This window comes from Cnephaeus nilssonii, assembly GCF_951640355.1.
Source record: "Cnephaeus nilssonii genome assembly, chromosome: 1".
NCBI lineage: Eukaryota > Metazoa > Chordata > Mammalia > Chiroptera > Vespertilionidae > Cnephaeus > Cnephaeus nilssonii.
Window position 1 is genome coordinate 72,711,188 of NC_137072.1, and position 20,615 is coordinate 72,731,802.

At 42.0% G+C, this 20,615-nt stretch overlaps 1 protein-coding gene across 4 annotated transcripts in view; it reads left to right on the forward strand.

The window, feature by feature from the left end:
• The first annotated feature begins 7,361 nt into the window (after nt 1-7,361).
• ANKRD17 (ankyrin repeat domain 17) overlaps nt 7,362-20,615 on the forward strand; it is a 163,751-nt gene continuing 150,497 nt past the window's right edge. For all 4 annotated transcript variants that reach the window (XM_079767840.1, XM_079767841.1, XM_079767843.1 and 1 more), the window contains exon 1: nt 7,362-8,235. In XM_079767840.1, coding sequence (XP_079623966.1) covers nt 7,822-8,235 — 414 coding nt within the window. In that variant the 5' untranslated portion in view covers nt 7,362-7,821. The remainder of the gene's footprint in view (nt 8,236-20,615) is intronic.

Consider the following 20,615-nt stretch of genomic DNA (forward strand, 5'->3'; position numbering starts at 1 on the left):
TTGTGCTTCTTTCAGTACATATAATTTTTTAAATGCCCTAGACCAGTGCTCGGCAAACCACGGCTCATGAGCCATATGCAGCTCTTTGGCCCCTTGAGTGTGGCTCTTCCACAAAATACCACGTGCGGGCGCGCACGTACAGTGCGTTTGAAACTTCGTGGCTCATGCGCAGAAGTCAGTTTTCAGCCTTGGCGAGTCTATTTTGAAAAAGTGGCGGTAGAACACTCAAGGGGCCAAAGAGCCGCATGTGGCTCAAGAGCCGCGATTTGCCGACCACTGCCCTAGACCAAGACAATGTAATTATCTCATGAACAACTCTTCTCCTCAGTGGGAGACATGCAAAATCTCATCCAATTTTTGCATCTTGCTTGAAAACGAAGAGTTCTGGATAATCTGCATTTCTTTTGGTCAGGTCTGGATGTAACTCTTCATGGTACAGCATAATAAAAATAATTTTAAATAGTGCAATAGACTTAACAAGAGCAAGAGTACCCTAATTACCTAGTAGATGGGGTCTTTGGTTAGTTAATATAGTGGTCTTGAGTTTGCTCTCTGAAAGATACTCACTTATCTCTTGCCCACATATAAAGGGTACTGGAATTAAGCAATCGGAGGCCTTTGTTTGCAAGGCTTCATGTTTCTGTCAATAAAATTCTCTTGCAATCTTAGTTGCCTGCTGGTCACTTTGCTTTTTGGTAACTCTGTGGTTTAGCAACCAAAAACAGAGATGGGATGTGAATGTTTTCTATCCCTTAGCAATAGGCATCAAGGTTGGAATGTAAGGTCTATCCTCCAGCCAACTAAACATAACTATTTCTTTTTTGACCTTTGGAACCAAAATTATAAGCTGAAGAATGAGTTTAAAGGAAATAATGCTAGGTTTTACATCTGGTCCCTTGCCCCCAAGTTCCATCTCAGTGAATGGCTTCTCACAATAGGACTAATTTGACAACCTTTGTCAGACAGGTTATATACAGCAAGAGATGCATGAGGTGATCTGGATCAGGTTTTTTCCAGGGTTCAAATGACATCTTTTACTGTGTTTCCAACTCCCTATTTTTGTTTGCATCAACTTTAGCTCAGGAGAAAGAATGTGGGTTTTCCAAACGTGTAAACTGCAGGCTTATTTGATTCTCAGCCACATGGCTTACTGAGTTCATGTGGAAAGGGGGTGTCAAAAATACATTCTTTCTTTTGCATTCAGTTAGCTAGCTTGACCTGAAGTGCATCTCTTTCTTGTAGGACCTCACTAATGGACACACTCCAAAATCCTGGCGTTTTTCTACCAAATTCCTGAGAACTTCAATCTTGATATAGTCATTGTCTAAGACCTAAAATTAAATGGGTTGCTTGCTTGCTTGCTACAACACAGTAAATATTGCCAAGGACCAAGAGGTTTTTATTACTGTGCATCCCACCTAGACTCACCAGTCCTGCATTTCAGGGCATCTTTGTTGACATTGGAACAATTTTATGTACTTGCCAGGAATAAAGATCCAAACCTTGCTATTTTGAGATTTCGTACTCTCTTTCAGTTTAACAATCTGTTTTGAATTTCACATCAATTTTGGATTCAAGTTCAGGGAATTTTAAGTTTAAGGTATTATTAGGCTCTTTTTACCTACTAGGAAGATTTTATCTGGTGGCTAAGGGTAAGTTCTTCACCATCATGGCATTGATGGAGGGGCATCTGGTCAGCATGCTATCTGAATTTGTTGCTGAAAGGTCCATTGTTGCTACAACTTGCAATCTATTCTCAAAGTGCCGTTTTCCCTCTACCCTTAGCTCAGAACTTAGAGGGATGTTAGTGTCCTCTCAATAGGATCCTTTATCCAACCTATGGATTCATTCCACAGCCTCTGCCATGAGTTTTCACCATCCTGTATTGCAGCAAACCCCCGGAAAGCAATTGGGCTCTTACTGTGAATCACACTTATAAACCTCTTAAGAAATTCCGTATTTCCCTTTTAGCCCACTGTAGTCAAGTAAGACACAGGAGTGGTTTTCAATGCTGCCTGATCCTCTCAGCTTAACCATATTATGCTGCCATTTCTACTTGATTGTTGTTGCATTAGGCAAATTTCCAGGTGGAACCCTGGGTACAAGCCATAAGCTCCCTGTTTTTGAATTCTGAAGTCTTCCTGGCTATATCTATCCCTTACTCCATAGGGTTTCAACTCTGAGGTAAGAGCCAGAAAATATATCTCAAATCATGGGCTCTTTTCTCCTCCAATACCATTGAGACTGCTTCCATTTTCTTCTAATAATTTCATTCTCAAGCAAGTTCACTCCACATGCTGGGCAAAGCCACAGTTAAAGTTTTTGCTTAATTCCAGAGGGAGGTTTTTTTTTTTCTTTTTCTTTTTTTTTCTCTCAACAGTGCTAGCCCAAATGATGAGACTGTCTCTGATTGGCTTCGTTTTGTTAATTAACCTGCCCATTCCTGAACCAATCATTATAATTGAGGAATAGGGTACTTTGGCTGGCCTGATTCATGGGCCCACCCTGTGGTATGGGAGTTAAGACCAGGTAATAGATGGTCGCACCCAGGGAAAGAAAGGTAGGTCTACCCTATGTAATAAAACCCTAATATGCAAATCGACCAAACAGCAGAATGATGGGTTGCTATGATGCACACTGACCACCAGGGGGCAGATGCTCAATGCAGGAGCTGCCCCCTGGTGGTCAGTGCACTCCCACAGGGGGAAGTGCTGCTCCCACCTCCGCTGCAGGCGGGCAGTAAGGAGCGAGGGATCCCCGACTATGAGAGGGATATCTGACTACCGGCTTAGGCCAAGGGGGATCGGGCCTAAGCTGGCAGGTGGACATCCCCCGAGGGGTCCTGGACTGCAAGAGGGCACAACCCCGCCCCCCCCACCACCACCACCAAGTGCACTAATGTTGTGCACCAGGCCTCTAGTATTAGAATAAACTCTCATCTCAGTGGCTTAACACAAAAGAATGCATATGAATTCTAACGTTATTCCTAACAGGCAGGCAGCTATCCTCCAAGTAATGAATGATTCAGGAAACCTGAGTCCTACATTGCGGTTTCACCATCTTCAATGCATGGCTTCCTATACAAATGTGTTCATCTTCCTCAAGTTGTAGGGAATGGGGAGATCTTGGAGGACTTCTCATGTGATACTTATATGGACGAGAGCTACAATAGGAACACATTACTTCTACTCATATTCCTAGTTAATTAGAACCTAATTGGCACATCTTACTTGTTAGCCCAATTGCAAGGGAGGTTGAGAAATAGAATGTGTGCCCAGAAAAAAGAATGTAGTGACTACAAGAGTCCACAATTATGATCACTATTTATTTCCCCTTCTTCATATACACAGAACACATCCCACACCAATCTAAAGTTCTACCAAGCCACTAAGTCAGGCTTAAAGTCTAGATTTAAAACAAAAATGTTTTTACTGATTTCAGAGAGAGGAAGGGAGAGGAAGAGATAGAAACATCAATGATGAGAATCATTGATCGCTGCCTCCTGCACACCTCCACTGGGGATTGAGCCCGCAACCTGGGCATGTTGACCAGGAATCAAACTGTGACCTCCTGGTTCGATGTTCAGTCACTAAGCCACACCAGCTGGGCTAAAATCTAGATGTTCAGGTAATGCAGTCATCTTCATTAGGTCCAGATGAAACCTATGAACTAAAGAAAAGTTCTCTCTCATATCACCCCATTGCCAGGAAACACAATGATGATGGGCAGGTAACTACAAAATGCTCATTTAGAAAAGAGAAAAATGTGACACTAGGCAATACACATGAACAGCAATGATGAAATATTTCACAGGCATTTCCCTCAAGGGTAGAGGTTTTGATGAGACCTCAATCTAGTCTTTGGAACTCCCTTGTAATCCTCTGTCCCTGTACGGACCTGATACTAGCCTCTGAAATGTTCTTTGTCCATCATTTCCCATGGCCACATCCCATTTAGGTATCGGGGAGCTGTAAAGCATTTATTTCCTACTTATGCAAGTTTGGGGTTGAACAGTTGCCTTGCTGTTTAACAACTGAACACTATTTGAACCAAGTTCATGATATTTTGGGGAGGGGGTTAATCCTCACCCGAGGATATTTTTTTTCCCATGGATTTTTTAGAGACGGGAAGGAAGGAGGGAGGGAGAGAGAAAGAGAAACATCAATGTGAGACACATTGATTGGTTGTCTCCCACACGTGCCCCTACTGGGGCTGGGATCAAACCTGCAACCCAGGTGCATGCCTTTGACTGGGAATCCAACCCACAACCCTTTGGTGCATAGTCCAGGCAATAGCAGCCAGGACCAGGTTCATGATTTGATTAGTAATAAAATTCCTTCAGAAATTAAGTCTTATGATATACTAGAGGCCCAGTGCATGAAATTCGTGCACGGGTGAGGTCCCTAGGCCTGGCCAGGGATCAGGGCTGACTGGGGCCTTCCCGCTGCCAGCCGGGGCCTTCCTTCATTCCGTGCCTCCCCCTGGTGGTCAGTGCATGTCATAGCAAGCAATCAAACTCCTGGTCGAACTCCAGAGGGGACACTTTGCATATTAGCCTTTTATATATACAGGTTTGCTTCTAGTAATTACTCCCAAAGTTCTTTCTTACATAATTGCCAAAACTGAATTACTTCTTGCTTCCTTGCCCATGTCAATTTCTCTAAAACATCATCCCAGCCAACATAATGGTCTTGGATGGGAAGGCCAAAGCTTTCATTTGATCTTTGATCCAGAACTAAATCTTAAAAGAAATTGTACTCAAGGCCTTTTCGTTTCATTTTTTTTACCATTTGAGGTCTAGAAAATGTCATCTTTACTAATCCTTCCAAATTTCTTATGCACTTTAATTTCTGTAATTATTTCCAAAGCTTATCTCTTTAGTAAAATCTATCTAAAAGTAAAATTCAAAATACACTATAACTTTGAACTATTTCCTCTGGACTACAGCCTCAATAGATAGGTGTTATGCTTTCCAATTATCACAGGTAACAGTTTTACCAATTATTTTGCCACTGCAAAGCATGGGTTTCCTTCTTCCAGCCTCTGATATCAGTTTCTTTAACATCTGCTGTATCATCACTAAAACAATACAACATATTTTAGGTAATTGTCTTAGAAGTACCCCACTTCTGATACCAATTTCTGGATTAGTTATGGTCATTCTAGTTCTTGTAAGATATAAATTCTCAAATCTTAATTTTCTCTCCTATAAGAAGTCCAAAAGGAGTGTTTTCTAATTTTGGATGTGGTTGTCTTCCAAGTAGTGATTTAGTCACATATGCTCCTTCTCTCTTCTGGCTCCGACATCTCCAACATATAGTTTTCAAGGTTTCCATACTCATTAGCTTCAATCTGATGGAGAAAGATGACGGGAAAGGGAGGACCCTATTAAGCCTGGAAATAAGCATATCATGTCCATTCATATTTCGTTGACTAAAAGTCAACCACATGGCAAGGAAAATTGGGAAATTTATTCTAGCTGTATATCCAGGAAGAAGAAATAAGTCTCATGAATGTCTGGTCTAGTCTCTGTCACAAGGTTCTAAAAAGAAAAAAAATGCTAGATAAAAATAACAGAAAGTCACTCCAATCTATTAAGTTTGACCTCATCCTACTAGTGCCACCAAGATAATTTCACTGCTATATAAAAGAGCAATAACTCATTTTCTTTTAAGTAATGGCATTACTTTAAAGAGAGTATTTTTGATAGCATAATATGTACAGAATTTAGAATTAAGAATGAAATTCAGATAGCAAAAAGAGACATTGAACATAGAATATTTTTTAAAGCCTGACTGTGTCGAGTGGAACCAGAAATGTGGAAGATTAAAGACAGAAAGATAATAAATGGAAGAGAAAGATGGAATGGAACCAGGGAACAGATGAATAATTCATCTGACATAAGAACGGGGAGTATCTCATTCCTCTGATACTGGAGAAAAGCAAAGAAGTATCTAATTTTCTAGCATTTGGAAAATTGAAGGAGTTTGTGCCTAACACCATTAATTTTCTTGTAAAGTTTGAAGTAAAGTCATATAATGCAATATGGCCAGAATTTAAAGACTGTAAAAAGTATTCTGGTGGGAAGGGAGATAAAGGTGCTGAAGGATATGCAAAGTAGGAGGGAGAAATCCAGCTGAGGTTAATAGAACTTAAATTTGTAGTGGTAAGATAAACAGTGTTGCCTACTGTTCTGCATAGGAACTCAGCTGCCGCTGTAGGAGGGGAACAGGCAGATGGTTAGTACTTTGTGCGTAAACTTACCATAGCACTGATTACACTATAAAGCCTCTGGAAGCCAACTTTGATTTCCTAAACTATCCACACAGTAGGCACATGATGAATTTTTGCTTGAATGGACTGATTCAGTCATTGCCAATTCTGCCATAGTACTCTATAGAGTGACTGGCAACTGCCCACATTTCATTCGGTATGCCAATGTTAAAAAGAAAAAAAAAAAAACTCCAAAAAATTGCTAAACTTAGCAGTCTTAAGATGACAACTATGTCAGCTGAGACATACTTATCTTGTGCCAGTACATCTGCCTTTGATGCTTGCTTCATTTACCTTATGCCACTGTGCTTTTACTGGATCAGAAAACGGTAATTCCGGGTTTAATAAACCACGCCATTATTTCGAAAGTCCTGGAGGTTCTTTAGACACCAACCATAAACTCACAACCCCCATCTACAATATTCCTTCAAAGAGGTGCATGGACACGGTTGAGTGTTTATGATGCACCCTTCACAGGGAAAAGCTGACTCGGTGAAGGGTGGAAGCACTAAACCGGGGGGTCCTCCCGGGAATCGTCTGCAAAGTCTGGCCCCGATCGATCTTGTGTTCTTCTCCCCTTTGGAACTTCAGCTTGGTAGTGATCACACATCACCTAATCGAACTCCTCCATATTACACAAGCATAAACTCAGGTTCAGGAAGTGTGGCCCGAGACTTAAACCAGGCAAAGAGGGCTCTCTCCCTTACCCCAGTGCCATCTCTCAAGAGTCAAAGCGCTAACTCACGATTTGGCCGCGAGTGGCGGGGGGGGGGGGGGGGGGGGGGGGGGGGAGGGGAAGGAGGCAGGAACGAAACTATGCACCACAGTGCAAATCGAGGCCCCATCTCCCGGATCTGGAGGTCCGGGCCTCCCGCTAACCCAGTGTCTGGACCGCGCTTCCGCCCCAGCGCCCACCCGGCCGGGAGCCGCTCCTCGCAGCCCGGGCCACACGCCGAGGCGCCGCCAGCCCGGGGGAAGCCGGGCACTGGCCCTTGAAATCTCCCTTTCGTCCACGCGCGCGCCACCGTCCGGGCGCCGGCTGATGGCGTCACGAATACTTCCGCCCGCGGCGGCGTTCAGGGCTCAAGTGGGGCAGGAAGACGGGACGGCTGAGTGCAGGGAGTGAGGGCAACAGCGAGGAGAGGGGAGAAATTGGGGCACTCGCGGGCGCCACGGCAGTGTCCGCGGCCCCGCGCGGTCCCCACTGTTCCTCTTCGGAAGTCGTCCTAGGCGCGCTCCCCTCGCTGCACGGTAGTCTCCTCTCCTCCGAGTGTCCCGACACCCGGGTCTTCCTGTACGTCTCACCGCCCCCCCCTCCCTCCTTGCTCCCTTACGCTCTCTCCTCCCTCCCTTCGCCAGGCTCCCCGCCCTTAGTATCGCGAGACGAGGTGAGAGCTGGCGGAGCGGCGGCGGCGGCAGTAGAGGTGACCGAGGCGGTGGCGGCGGAGGCGGCACCGAGCGCTGTGTTGGCCCCGGTGCAGCCGAAGTCGCGGTAGAGCGTAGCCCCCACGCCCCTCCCCCGTCCGCGCCCTCCCTCTTTCCCTGGGGATGGAGAAGGCGACGGTTCCGGTGGCGGCGGCGGCGGCGGCGGCTGCTGAAGGAGAAGGGAGCCCCCCGGCGGCGGCGGCGGCGGCGGCGGCGGCTGTGGCGGGCCCCCCCGCGGCGGCGGCGGCGGCGGCGGCGGAGGTCGGCGGCGGCAGCGGGGCTCGCTCGGCCTCTTCTCCTCGTGGGATGGTGCGAGTCTGCGACCTGCTCCTCAAGAAGAAGCCGCCGCCGCCGCAGCAGCAGCAGCAGCACCACAAGGCCAAGCGAAACCGGACTTGCCGACCCCCCAGCAGCAGCGAAAGCAGCAGCGACAGCGACAACAGCGGCGGCGGCGGCGGCGGAGGCGGTGGCGGCACCAGCAGCAACAACAGCGAGGAAGAAGAGGACGACGACGACGAAGAGGAGGAGGTTTCTGAGGCAAGGGCCTGCTTTCGAGGGAGGAGGGAGGAAGGGACCGTAAAGGGTAGGGGCCGAAGGTGGGAGGGCACTTGCGGTGGGACAGATTCCTGCGGGTTGATTTATCTTCGGGGGCCAGGCTTCCCCTGCCCCCTTTCTTTCCCCGGCCCAAATCGTGAGGTGTGGGGCTGTGGGGGAGGGTAGCTGACACGTGGGGGTGGGAGGACCTCAGAGTCCACGGAGTTAGGGAACAGTTCATTACCCCGGGATGGGAGAAATTGGTTAGATTCCCTATTGGCAACACCCGGTGGGGTCGGCCTGGGGCGGGGGCGGGGGCGGGAGCAAATCTGCAGGAGGAAGATGATGGGTAGGCGAGTCTCTGGGGGAATGACTGAAGTTGGTAAATTTCTCCCAGTTGTGAGGTTCGAGGAGCAGCTTTGGGGGGAGGTAAGCTTGTAATGGATTTAGAGTTGTGCTTGTGTATGTGAGAGGCACGTGAGAAGCTGTACTTTTCCATATTGTTCTGCCACAGGTTTTTTTCATAATTGTGGCTGCCGAAGTAACCTTCACTTCCTCCATACTTCAAGGCTTTTGCATAAACTGATCTTATATCCATATACATTTATGTAAAATGCAGAGGATGAAAAGTACATTTGATCCTTGCATGTGCATTCACATTACCTCTTCAAGTGCTTCCTTAGTGAGGAAGAATTAGGTTATGTTTTCCAGATGATATGGGGCAACTGAAGTGCCTACTTGGAGCCAGGCTTGGTTGTGGTGAGTTGGAATAGGAAGGCCTCTTGGTTTGTCCTAGTGATCTGGTTTCATAACTGTTTGTAATTTTTCCTGGGTCCACAGACAGGCGGCGTTGCAGGACCTCGTTCTTCACAGGAGGCCCTGTAACCCCAAAGTTCAGTAAAATATACCATGCTGACAACAAACTTAAGGGTTAGCCTTACTGGTTAGCAGGTTTTCTTTTCTTTTCTTTTCTTTTCTTTTCTTTTCTTTTCTTTTCTTTTCTTTTCTTTTCTTTTCTTCTTTTCTTTCAAGGCTGGTTATAAATTTAGTTATGAGAGAACAACTGAATTGTCTAGAAATACCACTTGCCATTTATTCTATTTTGCAAACATAGAGCTTAACTTGGTGCAAGGCTGTTTTTTCTGAAAATTGCCTTATTGAATCTTGGATGCTGTTCAAATAGAGAAATACCCTTTAAAGAGCTTGAGACTTGTCTATTAGTAGAAGACCAGTTTCTCTTTTACCTCAGACAGGATGACATTATATAAGTAGAGAAGTAATAGTTCAAGTATGTGTACCAAAGAGATGGACATTTCCTGCTATTCCACTAACCTGTTGAATTCTATGGATTGATTTGTATTGATAGATATTGTATTGACCTAGTTGGATGTTTCAGGATAGTTGTTGTTCAGGCTGCATTTGGAACATTGAAAAGAGGGATGTGATGGGATCCTGTTTTCAATAAAATCTATTATAGTAGGTAGAACTTTCAGTTGCATGGTTCTTCACAGGGATGAGAAACATTTTAGAGAAACCTAGTTCAACTCTTTTATTGATTAAGAAACAAGGCTTAGAGGAAACTGGTGGGTAGTAGCAAAAATACAAATCAAAGTTTTCTAATGGTTCAGACACTTTTTGCAACTTCTTTGTATTCCCTTCCTGACCTCTTTCAAAAAATAAGCAGTGAATTGCATGGTAACACAATCATGTAATTGTGGGTAAAATACCAATGTTAAGATTTTAAATTCTCTAACAAAATATCAAGCTCTGGTTTGGAACTCAATGTCAAGTTGAATGCATTACTTACTGGAATATTATGCTGCAAACCTCACATATCTAGGTAGTTTAGTCCATTGGATTTTGATCTGATAAGCAAAACTTTGAGTTATCTCTTACATCAAATAGAAAAGTCTTAAGTTTGTAGGTGTGCTTATTTTGTGAGTTAGGTAGGTTTTCCTTTAAAAAAAACACCACAGGAATGGGTATATGTTGAATTTTATCAGAGGAGTATGTTTATTTTTAATTTACTTTGTTCTGTATAGTTGGTTTGCCATTTGTTATGACAGTGAGTCAAAAGATAAATGTAAGAAAGTGCAACCATTAAAAATAATCTATAGAGATACATGATGAGGGATGAGCAGACAGAAAGGAGTACAGTATGTCTACAGCTGCCTCCATCCTTGACCTAAATAAAGAAATAAATAAACCTCATGGTCACTATATGTTATAAGCTAAATGGATCACTTGTGCAATGTTTTTCACTTCATTATAATTTTATTGACATATCAACAGAAGTTTAAATTTCTAGTGCTAGGAAATTTTGTGGCTAATACTTGTATTTAAGTCCTTTTTCGAATTCATTATGTTATTAGCTACATAGTGAAAAAAGTGGATAACATGATTCTTGAGATTATCGTTCCATTAAAAATCATCACAAGGTTAAAGAGGAATATAAAAAGTTACGGTTTTGGGGTATTTAATCTGAAAAGGTGGAGGATAACATAACTACATTTGCTATAAAGAAATGCTAGATGGATATTCTGTCTGCTGAAAGAGGAAAAGTTGGAAGGAGAGGCAGTGCAATGGAAATAGCTTTATTTGAGTGTCGAAGAAAAAGTATCTAATTCTTATTAAATGTTAAAACAGGTTATTGAAATGGGATTTTCTGTTCAGCATTTCAGAATAGAATAATCATATTTTAGGTAATTGGTATAACTTTGGATATACCTGGAAACAAAAACATAAGACCAAGAGCTCTTCCTCTTCCCTCCCCATTTGATACAAAACCTTAGATCAAAAATGGAAATATGTGTAATTATCTTGTCTTTCAGTGGGTAACTGACCAATATGGAAAACAGAAATGTATTTCCTAACAGCTTTTATGTTAGGAAATACATTTCTATTTTCCATATTGCTGTGATGCACTTCTTTTCAAATTAGTAGACTAAGTTAAATTTCTAACACTAATATTACAAAGAGAAACATGTTGAAATGGCAAGTGTTGATAGTCCATTTCAGAAATAACATTGCATGTGCCCAGCTGGTATGGCTCAGTGGTTGAGCATCTATCTATGAACCAGAAGGTCACACACCAATCCCCATCAGGAAACCTGCCTGGGTTGCAGGCTCAATCCCCAGTAGGAGGTGTGCGGGAGGCAGACAATCAATGATTCTCTCTCGTCATTGATGTTTCTATTTCTGTCCCTCCCTCTCTCTCCCTTCCTCTCTCTGAAATCATTAAAAACATATTTTTAAAACATAACATTGCATTCTACTGAATGCATTTTAAAATGTAATTGAATTGCATCAGTGTTTGCTAAAGAAGAATTCAAACAGGAAAATTTTGCTGTTAAAAGTAGGACTCATGGCATTGCTGGTGTTGCTCAGTGGATGAGCGTTGACCTATGAACCAGGAGGTCACGGTTTGATTCCCAGTCAGGGTACATGCTGGGGGTTGCAGGCTTGATCCCCAGGAGAAGACATGCAGGAGGGATGATCAATAATTCTCTCTCATTATTGATGTTTCTATTTCTCCCTTCCTTCCTCTCTCTGAAATAAATAAAAAACATATATTTTTTAAAGTAGGACTCATGTACAAACATAACATTTTTGTGTGCCTAAAATGTAAATTTAACAGAAGTTGGTCAGGATTCCATATATTTTTATAGGTAACTTAAGGCTTTAAATTTAAGGAACAAACCTAGTGAAGAAATTTTAGACAAAGGAAACCAGTAAATAAATTAGTACTGACTTTCCAAAGTATTTTGGAGAATCTTTATTGACATGAAAGAGGTAGAGTTGAGAGGCTTGCTTGTTTCCCATTTTCATCTATTAATTGAAGAAGCAGTATTTGTAAACTAGATGTTAAAGCTCTTTGAAGCATTAGTTGTGGTGTCATAATTACCTTGTCTCCTATTCTGTTTAAGCACAATACTTGATTTTCCATTAATTCATTTAGGAAACCAAGAGAAAAAATAGTGTTTTTTTCCTTCTTGGATCCAAGGACTGCCAAATCGTTGGAGTTTGGATTTCCATAGTTATTAGGGGGAAAGCCAGTTAAACTAATAGACATTGATTATTGAATTTCTGATGAGTACCTTAAGCCATCTAGATATACACTGAGTGGCCAGATTATTATGATCTCTGAATGCATAATAATCTGTCCACTCAGTATATATATATTTTAGAGGCCCGGTACATGAATTCGTGCATGGGTGGGGTCCAGCCAGCCTGGCCAGTGGGAGGGGACATGGGCGGTTGACTGGCCTGCCTACTGGTTGAACTCCTGGTCGAGGGGACAATTTGCATATTAGCCTTTTATTATATAGGATATACACTGAGTGGCCAGATTATTATGCATAGTAGATCCTGTCTTACAGCATTGCTATGAGATTTAAATGAGTTAATACAGCTTTCATATATTCTCATTTCATTCTCACCATTACCCTATGAAATAGGTGCCATCATATTTGTTTCATTATTCAGTAAGTGGAGTTCCTACAAGCCAGGCATTTTGCTATACTGGGTAAGCAATGGTGAGCAAAACTTTTAAGACACATTGACATGAAAATGTACCAATGATTAAATATAGGTTTGGGGAGGTATAAGCATGATATTAACTGGATATATGTATATGTTTCAGATGTATACAAATGTTGGGAGGGGATATTTATTTTAGAGGCAAAGATACTAGTTTAGAAGGACTTTAGGTAACTTCATTAGTGTCACATAGCTAATACATAGCAGAGTGGGGCTTAACCTATGTCTGTTTGATTCAAGGCTTGCTCATTCATTCACTCATTCACTTACTCATTTACTTGGTGTGTTATGCTGTATGTTGAGTGTAAAGTCACATCTTTGATATTGGCATTTCAGATAATGTTAAGATAAATTTAGATAGTATAGAGTAATATACTTTTTGGCAGTAGGGCCACCACTGAAGACAAATTGACTATCCCAAGTTTTTCTTTCCCTTTTTTTTTTTGTTCTGAAAAACTCATTGAGATAAAGAAATAGATAAAAGTACCAATAAATATATCCATATACCCACCATCTAGAATTAAATTAACATAATGAAATTTTATAGTGATAACTACCCTCCCTAGAGGAAGCCTATTGCTTCTCCTTTCCTTTCAAGATTTTTACTTTTAAGTCTATCTTTATTAAGCTAAAAAATACTTTTTTAAATAGGAGATGTTTCTTGGGGTTTTGATAGGCTGTGAATACCCTGAAATGAAACACAAGATTTGTTGAAGGTTCTTATAATTTTTTTTTTCCTTTCTTCCTTACCTTCATAGTATGTGTGCAAAACTTTCATTAGAAATCTTTGATGGTCCCTTCCCTCCCTCCCTCCCTCCCTCCCACCCACCCACCCACCCACCCACCATGTTATTTTGAAACATTCTCACTGCAGTGGTAGTGGGGAATCAGGCAGGCATTTATGTGGATATTTTGGAATTGGGAAACTGCTTCTGAAGTAATGTGGTAACAAAGAAGGTCTATTTGTGTTGTGATGTAGGGGGTCAGATATTTAGCTTTTTTTTTTTCTGGTAAACTAGCCCTATACCTACCCTCTCTTCTCCTAAATTCTCCTATTTTGGCTTTTTTAAAAAATTTTTAAAATCTTTATTGTTGAAAGTATTATCTAGGTTCCCCTTTTCTCCCCATTAACCTCTTCCAGCCGGATCCATCCCTCCCAGTGCCCCCTCCAGGCCCTCACCACCCCATTGTCTGTATCCACTGGTTAGGCATATATGCATACAAGTTCATTGGTTGATCTCTTCCTGCCCACCCTCCCCTGCCTTCCCTCTGAGGTTCAACAGTCTGTTCATGCTTCTGTGTCTCTGGGTTTATTTTGTTCATCAGTTTATTTGGTTCATTAGATTCCACATATGAGTGAGATCATGTGATACTTACCTTTCTCTGACTGTCATATTTTGTCTTTTAATTAATGAAGCAGTTTTCATCTTCTCTTCTATGGACTATCAGATCTGAAGACTGAAACCTTGTCTTATACATCTTTATATCGCCTACTGTTACTGTACCATGTGTATTCTTTGTCTTAGCATCTTCTGTTACATTTTCACGAAGTAGAAGTAGTTCATGAATGTTTTCTTCTTTAGCCACTTACATACTCTGGAAATATTTAGGATCTCAAGTCTTAAGGTATCCAAACTTGGTTGCAGCTATTTATGGTGGACTTCTGTCAGATGTTTTAATTGGACTTTACTCAATTTACTCTAGTCATCGTTAAACCTCACCAACCTCATTGGGGTATTGTAAAAATTTTCATTGTTGAATAATAATCAAATCAGTATAATGTGACTCCCAGAAATTCACTAGATTATTCACTAGACTACTTCTACTGGCATCCAGTTGACTAGGAGATGGATTTTTTTTTAAGGACCCTGAGGCAATGTATTTGATAGATACTACAGTATTCTGATAGATAACTTAGTGTGTTAGAGAATGTGGATGTAGTGAACTTCCTTATAATTTTTTAACTTGACCGTAGATGAAAATGGTATATAATGATATATGAAGTAGTACCTGCTGGTACCACTTATGGTTTTTTTTTAGGACCAATAGGGGGCACCATTATCCTTGGTAAACTATGCTTAGTCTGACTAACAACTTTCAACTTTCACCTTTTGGAAAAAACAAGTCATTAGGGAATTGAAGGTGATGGGTAAATATGAATACCCTTCTAATCCCTGGAACCTTTCCTGTCTGGTAGAGTTTTGCATTTATCCACTTGCCATCCAGAAATAAAATACCCTTCCTGACTTGTGGTGGTAAATTTCTTAACTTTTTTTGGGGTCTTTATTAACTATTCTTACACAGTCATGAGGGGAAGTGGAATTGTGGAGCAGTATAGTTATCATTTATCCTGATTTATAATTTGGGATTTTAATTATTGAAAGCAACATGTTGGATTTTATTTTCACAAAGAATGCTGTGAAATTCGAAATTAATACAGGAATAATTATTGAAAGCAAAACTGAGGTTGCTTTCTGTCATCTTACAGAATTCATAAACATTACCTGGTTTGTTAGAGAGTTGACATTTTAAATTTACTTCTGGATGAAACTATAAATAAAAGAGGGTCAGGTAGAAAAAAAATATGATAATCACAATACTTAAGGAATATTTTTTGGAGCCAGTATTACTTAGTTTCTTTATAAAACAAGTTTGATATATGATGCAGTCTCTCTCCAAGTGTGCAGATAGATCATACTGAATTGTGGTTATGGGAATAACAAGATTGTTAGGAATAAATTGAAAATGTTAAATAGGTTTTTTGAGTTCTGGGTTAAAAAAATGTTCTTTTTTGGATAAATGGCCTGGAACAAAGCATGCTTTTAAAGGAAAAGTTAAGCATAATATTGAATAAGATTATATAAGATATTGGAGATAATAAACATCATAATCCTTATTTAAGTAATGTGATGATACAGCTATATAAAACATTATATATATTTCTGCCTGTTGTACCATGAAAATGACCACTAAAACTAGGGAGGTTCTAAAGAGAGATAGTTTACAAATGATTGTAGGTTTAGGGATGGAAAACATGAATAAGGAGGACTACAGGTTATACTTAATTATGTTCTTACTAGAGGCCTGGTGCACGAAATTCATGCACGAGTGGGGTCCCTAGGCCTGGCCGGTGATCAGGGCTGATCGGGGGCCAGGCCAATCAGGGCTGGGTCAGAGAGGAGGTGACGGTCACCGGGCCAGGTGCGGAAGGAACGAATGCTGGATGCCACCGCCGCCATCGTTGACACCCAGCCACCGCGTAGTTCCCTGCCTCCCCCCCTCCTTCCCTTGCCGCCGGGGCGGGCAGGCGGTGGGCTGATTGGGGCCTGCCAGCTGGGGGGGAGGAATGGGGCATGGGAGGTTGGCTGCCGGCTGCAAGGAGGGAGCTGGCCCTCGGCCCCCCTGGGAAAGGGACTGCATCCGCCGCCACCAACCCTCGCTTCCCCATCCCAGCCCTGGGGCCAGTGGGAGGGACCATGGGAGGTTGGCCAGCCAGTGGAGGTTGGCTGTGGGAGCACACTGACCACCAGGGGGCAGCTCCGTCATTGAGCATCTGCCCCCTGGTGGTCAGTGTGCATCATAGTGACTGGTTGTTCTGGTTGCTTAGACTTTTATATATATAGACTAGTGGCCTGGTGCACGAAATTCGTGCACATTAAAAGGGGATTAATTAGAGGAGATAATTTAATATTGCTATTTGCCCTTTCTCTATAATAGAAGTGTCAGAGATGAAAGAAAATTAGTAAAATGTATATGAAAACCTTCCTCCTGTCAGAGTCTGGGGCTCACCATGGGACCCAGAGTCAAGTCCCTGCCCACCCACATGCGCCTCAAAATCACGTGAGACCCAGACCCGGCTGCTCCCCCCCCCCTCCCCCCCCAATTGGCCTAGATCCAGACCTGGCCAGTTTCACCCTTGTCAAGCCCTGCTGGGCAGGGGATATAGCTTCAGATCCCCTGGCCTGGTGCCAGGATAGGAGGCACATCCTGAGGTCCCTCAGCCCACACCGGGGCGGGGGGCATGCCTTGAGGTCCCCCGTCAAGCCTCACCAGGTGTGTGTGTGGGGGGGCGGGGCGCAGCCTCAGGTCCCCTGTCAAGCCCCACCGGCAGGGGCGTGCAGCCTGAGTTCCCCTGACCTAGCACTGGGGGTGCACCTTGAGGTCCCCCATCAAGCCCTACTGGGTGGGGAGCATGGCCTGAGGTCCCCTGCTAAGCCCTGCCAGGCAGGGGGGCGCAGCCTCAGGTCCCCTGGCCTGGTGCTGGGGCGGGGGGCAGGGCCTGAGGTCCCCCATCAAGCCCTGCCGGGCAGGGGGTGTGCGGTCTGAGGTCCCCTGTCAAGCCCTACAGGGGTGGGGGAGGGCGTAGCCTCAGGTCCCTGTTGATTGCTCGTTAAGGCTCCTTGTGGGAACTTGGTCTCAGCTGTGGGTGCAGCCATCTTTGTGATGTGTAGGAATCCCTTTCCACGTCCCGCGTGGTCCAGTGTTCCGGTTCAGGGTTCGAGTTCTGGAGAAGGGCTGCACACAAATGAATGGAGACTTGAAGAAATTCAATTTGGCGAAATGGGGGACCAGGCGGTAGTCCACCTCTAGTGGGAGAACTGACTGCTCTGGCCCTGCCATCCTTTTATTGAGGTTTTGGGGAAAAACATCTTAGGCAAAATAACAGAAACTTACATGTAGCCCTTAGGCAGGAAATAACAGAAACTTACATGGGACAAACAAAGGTGGAGGCTGCTTCAGCTAACAATGTAAACAACTAAAGGGTGAGTGGTTAGAGCAATTAAGGTTGTTGACTAGCCTTCCTGGCTTCCTGTCAACATCTCTCTTTTAGTGAAACTGATTTGTTTCCGGCAGTGATGGAGTGATGGTCAATTAGCATATTCCCTCTTTACTAGATAGGATATATATTAGAGGCCTGGTGCATGAATTCGTGCATGGGTGGGGTCCAGCCAGCCTGGCCAGGGGGAGGGGACATGGGCGGTTGGCCGGCCTGCCTGCTGGTCAAACTCCTGGTTGAGGGGACAATTTGCATATTAGCCTTTTATTCTATAGGATTGCTGGATAATTAATGTTCAAATTAACCAGTTACTCAAACTGAACCATAACATGGAGAAAAATGTGAGGTGTATTAGTTAGTGAATATTTCAGCTTTGAAATTAAGTGAACTCCTTATTTCTCATTTTTTTGAGATTTTTTGAAAGTACAGACTAGACATGACACTTTATGAAACTTGTCTATAGCTATGCATCTCTACCTGGGCATATCCCTTCCTAGTCTCTCATTGGGTCTAATCTAATCTTTTTTTTAATCCTCCCACCCCCTCCAAAATAAAAAGAAAGAATAGAAAATAAAGATAAGTAAAAATAATAATAATAAAACAAAAAAAGCTATTCTAAAATTAATTCAGAGAGAGTGGAAGGGAGGGAGGGGAAGAGAGAGAGAAACATTGATGTGAGAGAAACACATCAAATGGTTGCCTCCCGCATAGGGGATCAAATCTGCAACCCAGGTATGTGGTGCGCCCAACTGATGCTCTATAACTGCTTAGCCATACCAGCCAGGGCATGGGTTGTCTTTTAATTAAAGAACCTTTGATTGAGAAATGTTCAGATCTTTGGAAAAATTGGTTTCATCAGTTTTGAATTTGGAATAAATAACATGGTGTACTATTTTTCTTTTCCTCTTTCCTATCACCCTAAATATGAAACCTGAGAAGAAAAGGAAGTTGTCTTGTTTGTGTTGCACCAGGTCTATTTCCAGTTCAGTCATTGACTCCATTATTATCTCCGTTCTCTAGGCCATGTTTCCCTCTTATATGTTATTCCAGGTTATTAACAAAAATAGTCCTGTTGCAAAGTCTCACATTATATAGCTTCTACTAGTGCGAGATGCAATGTAGGTGTTCATTCTTTTATTTGGCAGATATAAATATTGATTATTTCTTATGTGTGGCTGTTCATAATCTCGGTCATTTCCCTGTCAATGAATTTGAAAAAGTTAGTTATATTTAAAGTCATAGCTCTATGTATTGAGTTAAATGATTTTATGCATACTGTAGTTCAGGGGTCCTCAAACTTTTTAAACAGGGGGCCAGTTCACTGTCCCTCAGATCGTTGGAGGGCCGGACTATAGTTTAAAAAAAAACTATGAACAAATTCCTATGCACACTGCACATATCTTATTTTGAAGTAAAAAAACAAAACAGCAGAAACACCCGCATGTGGCCTGCGGGCCGTAGTTTGAGGACGCCTGCTGTAGTTAGTAAAACTTTTAAACTTATATACATAAAAACTTAGGACAGTGATGGAATTCTGTTTTCTTATGATTTTTAGAAGTGCCACTATTAGTATACTTTTCTAACTAAATTTTTTAAAGGAGCATTATTCAGATTCAGCAAAATCACTTTAGATTATGAGGGATTTGAGGAAAATGAGACAGTATTCCTAGCTTTATAAAATTTAAGTCTTGTTGAGATAACACAATAATAATTTAAAACTATGAAAGTGATTTTAATCCTGTATAATTAATTACTTAGGAGTCTATGTTAGTTTTCAATGTAACTGTGTGTCTTTAAAATTGGTCTCATAAGGATTGATTTGTTTCTGTTTTAGAATACTGGTAGGGTACACTTTACATCTTTTTATGAGTATCTTTTAGAATACTCAATAATTTTTGGTATTTTTTTTTAAGATGAGGTCTGTATGTGATATACTCAAGAGTGTTCTTGACAACTAAATTACACCAAAGAATTATCTATTCTAATTTTTGCCCGGAAGATTTTGTAGTAACTAAAGAGGTAGCTATATTAGTATACTTGTGGTTGCTGCAGGTAGAGATGTGTTAAAATATATGAGAAATTGAGTTAAAGGACAGTGGTAGGGTACAATGTTAAATAGCTTTGAAATGAGATTTCTAAATACAGTGTTCCTATTAAATATTAATTAAATATTATTAATTAAACATACATACTTGTAGAAACTATACATACATATTTATGGAAATTTGACAAGATAAAAAAGATCTAAAGAATAAAAAAATCACCTTAAAATCTTACTCTCCAGAATTAATCATTATTGTTTGAAATTGTCTTTTCTTTTTTCTTGGTGTATTAATCAAGTTATCACACAGAGCAGAACTGTCACTTAGAAATTTTGTCTGCTGCCCTAACCAGTTTGGCTCAGTGGTTGGAATGTTGGCCCTTAGACTGAAGGGTCCCGGGTTTGATTCTGGTTAAGGGCAGGTACCTCAGTTGCAGGCTTGATCCCTGGCTCCAGTCGGGTGTGTGCGCGATGTTTCTCTCTGTCTCTTCTCCCTTCTACCCTCTCTCTCAAAATCAATGGGAAAAAATATCCTTGGGTGAGGATTAACAAAGAAGTTTTGTCTGCTAAGAATTTCATTGATGAGCATTCCCAAAATATATCAGTTGAAGAGATGAGCCTTCAGATAATGATTATATATTTATTCAACTATAAAAACTAATGAATGCTTTCATACTTCTAAAAAACAATCTTCTAATACAAAAAGGTTTTATCCCACTCCCAGTGTAAATGCTGCTAACAGGTATGTGTATATCAAACGTTCTGCTTTCTTGGTGGAAGTGTGTGTGTGTGTGTGTGTGTGTGTGTGTGTGTGTGTGTAGGAGAGTACATTAGGATTTGCCTCATTCTCACTTATTATGAATGTTCCATAATATGAATGTGCATAATATACTTGACCTTTTTTGTTTTGTTAATCCTGTCCAAGGATATTTTTTCCATTGATTTTTAGAGAGAGTGAGAGGGAGGAGAGAAACATCAATGTGAGAAAGACAAATTGCATATTGATTGGTTGCCTCTGGCTACCAC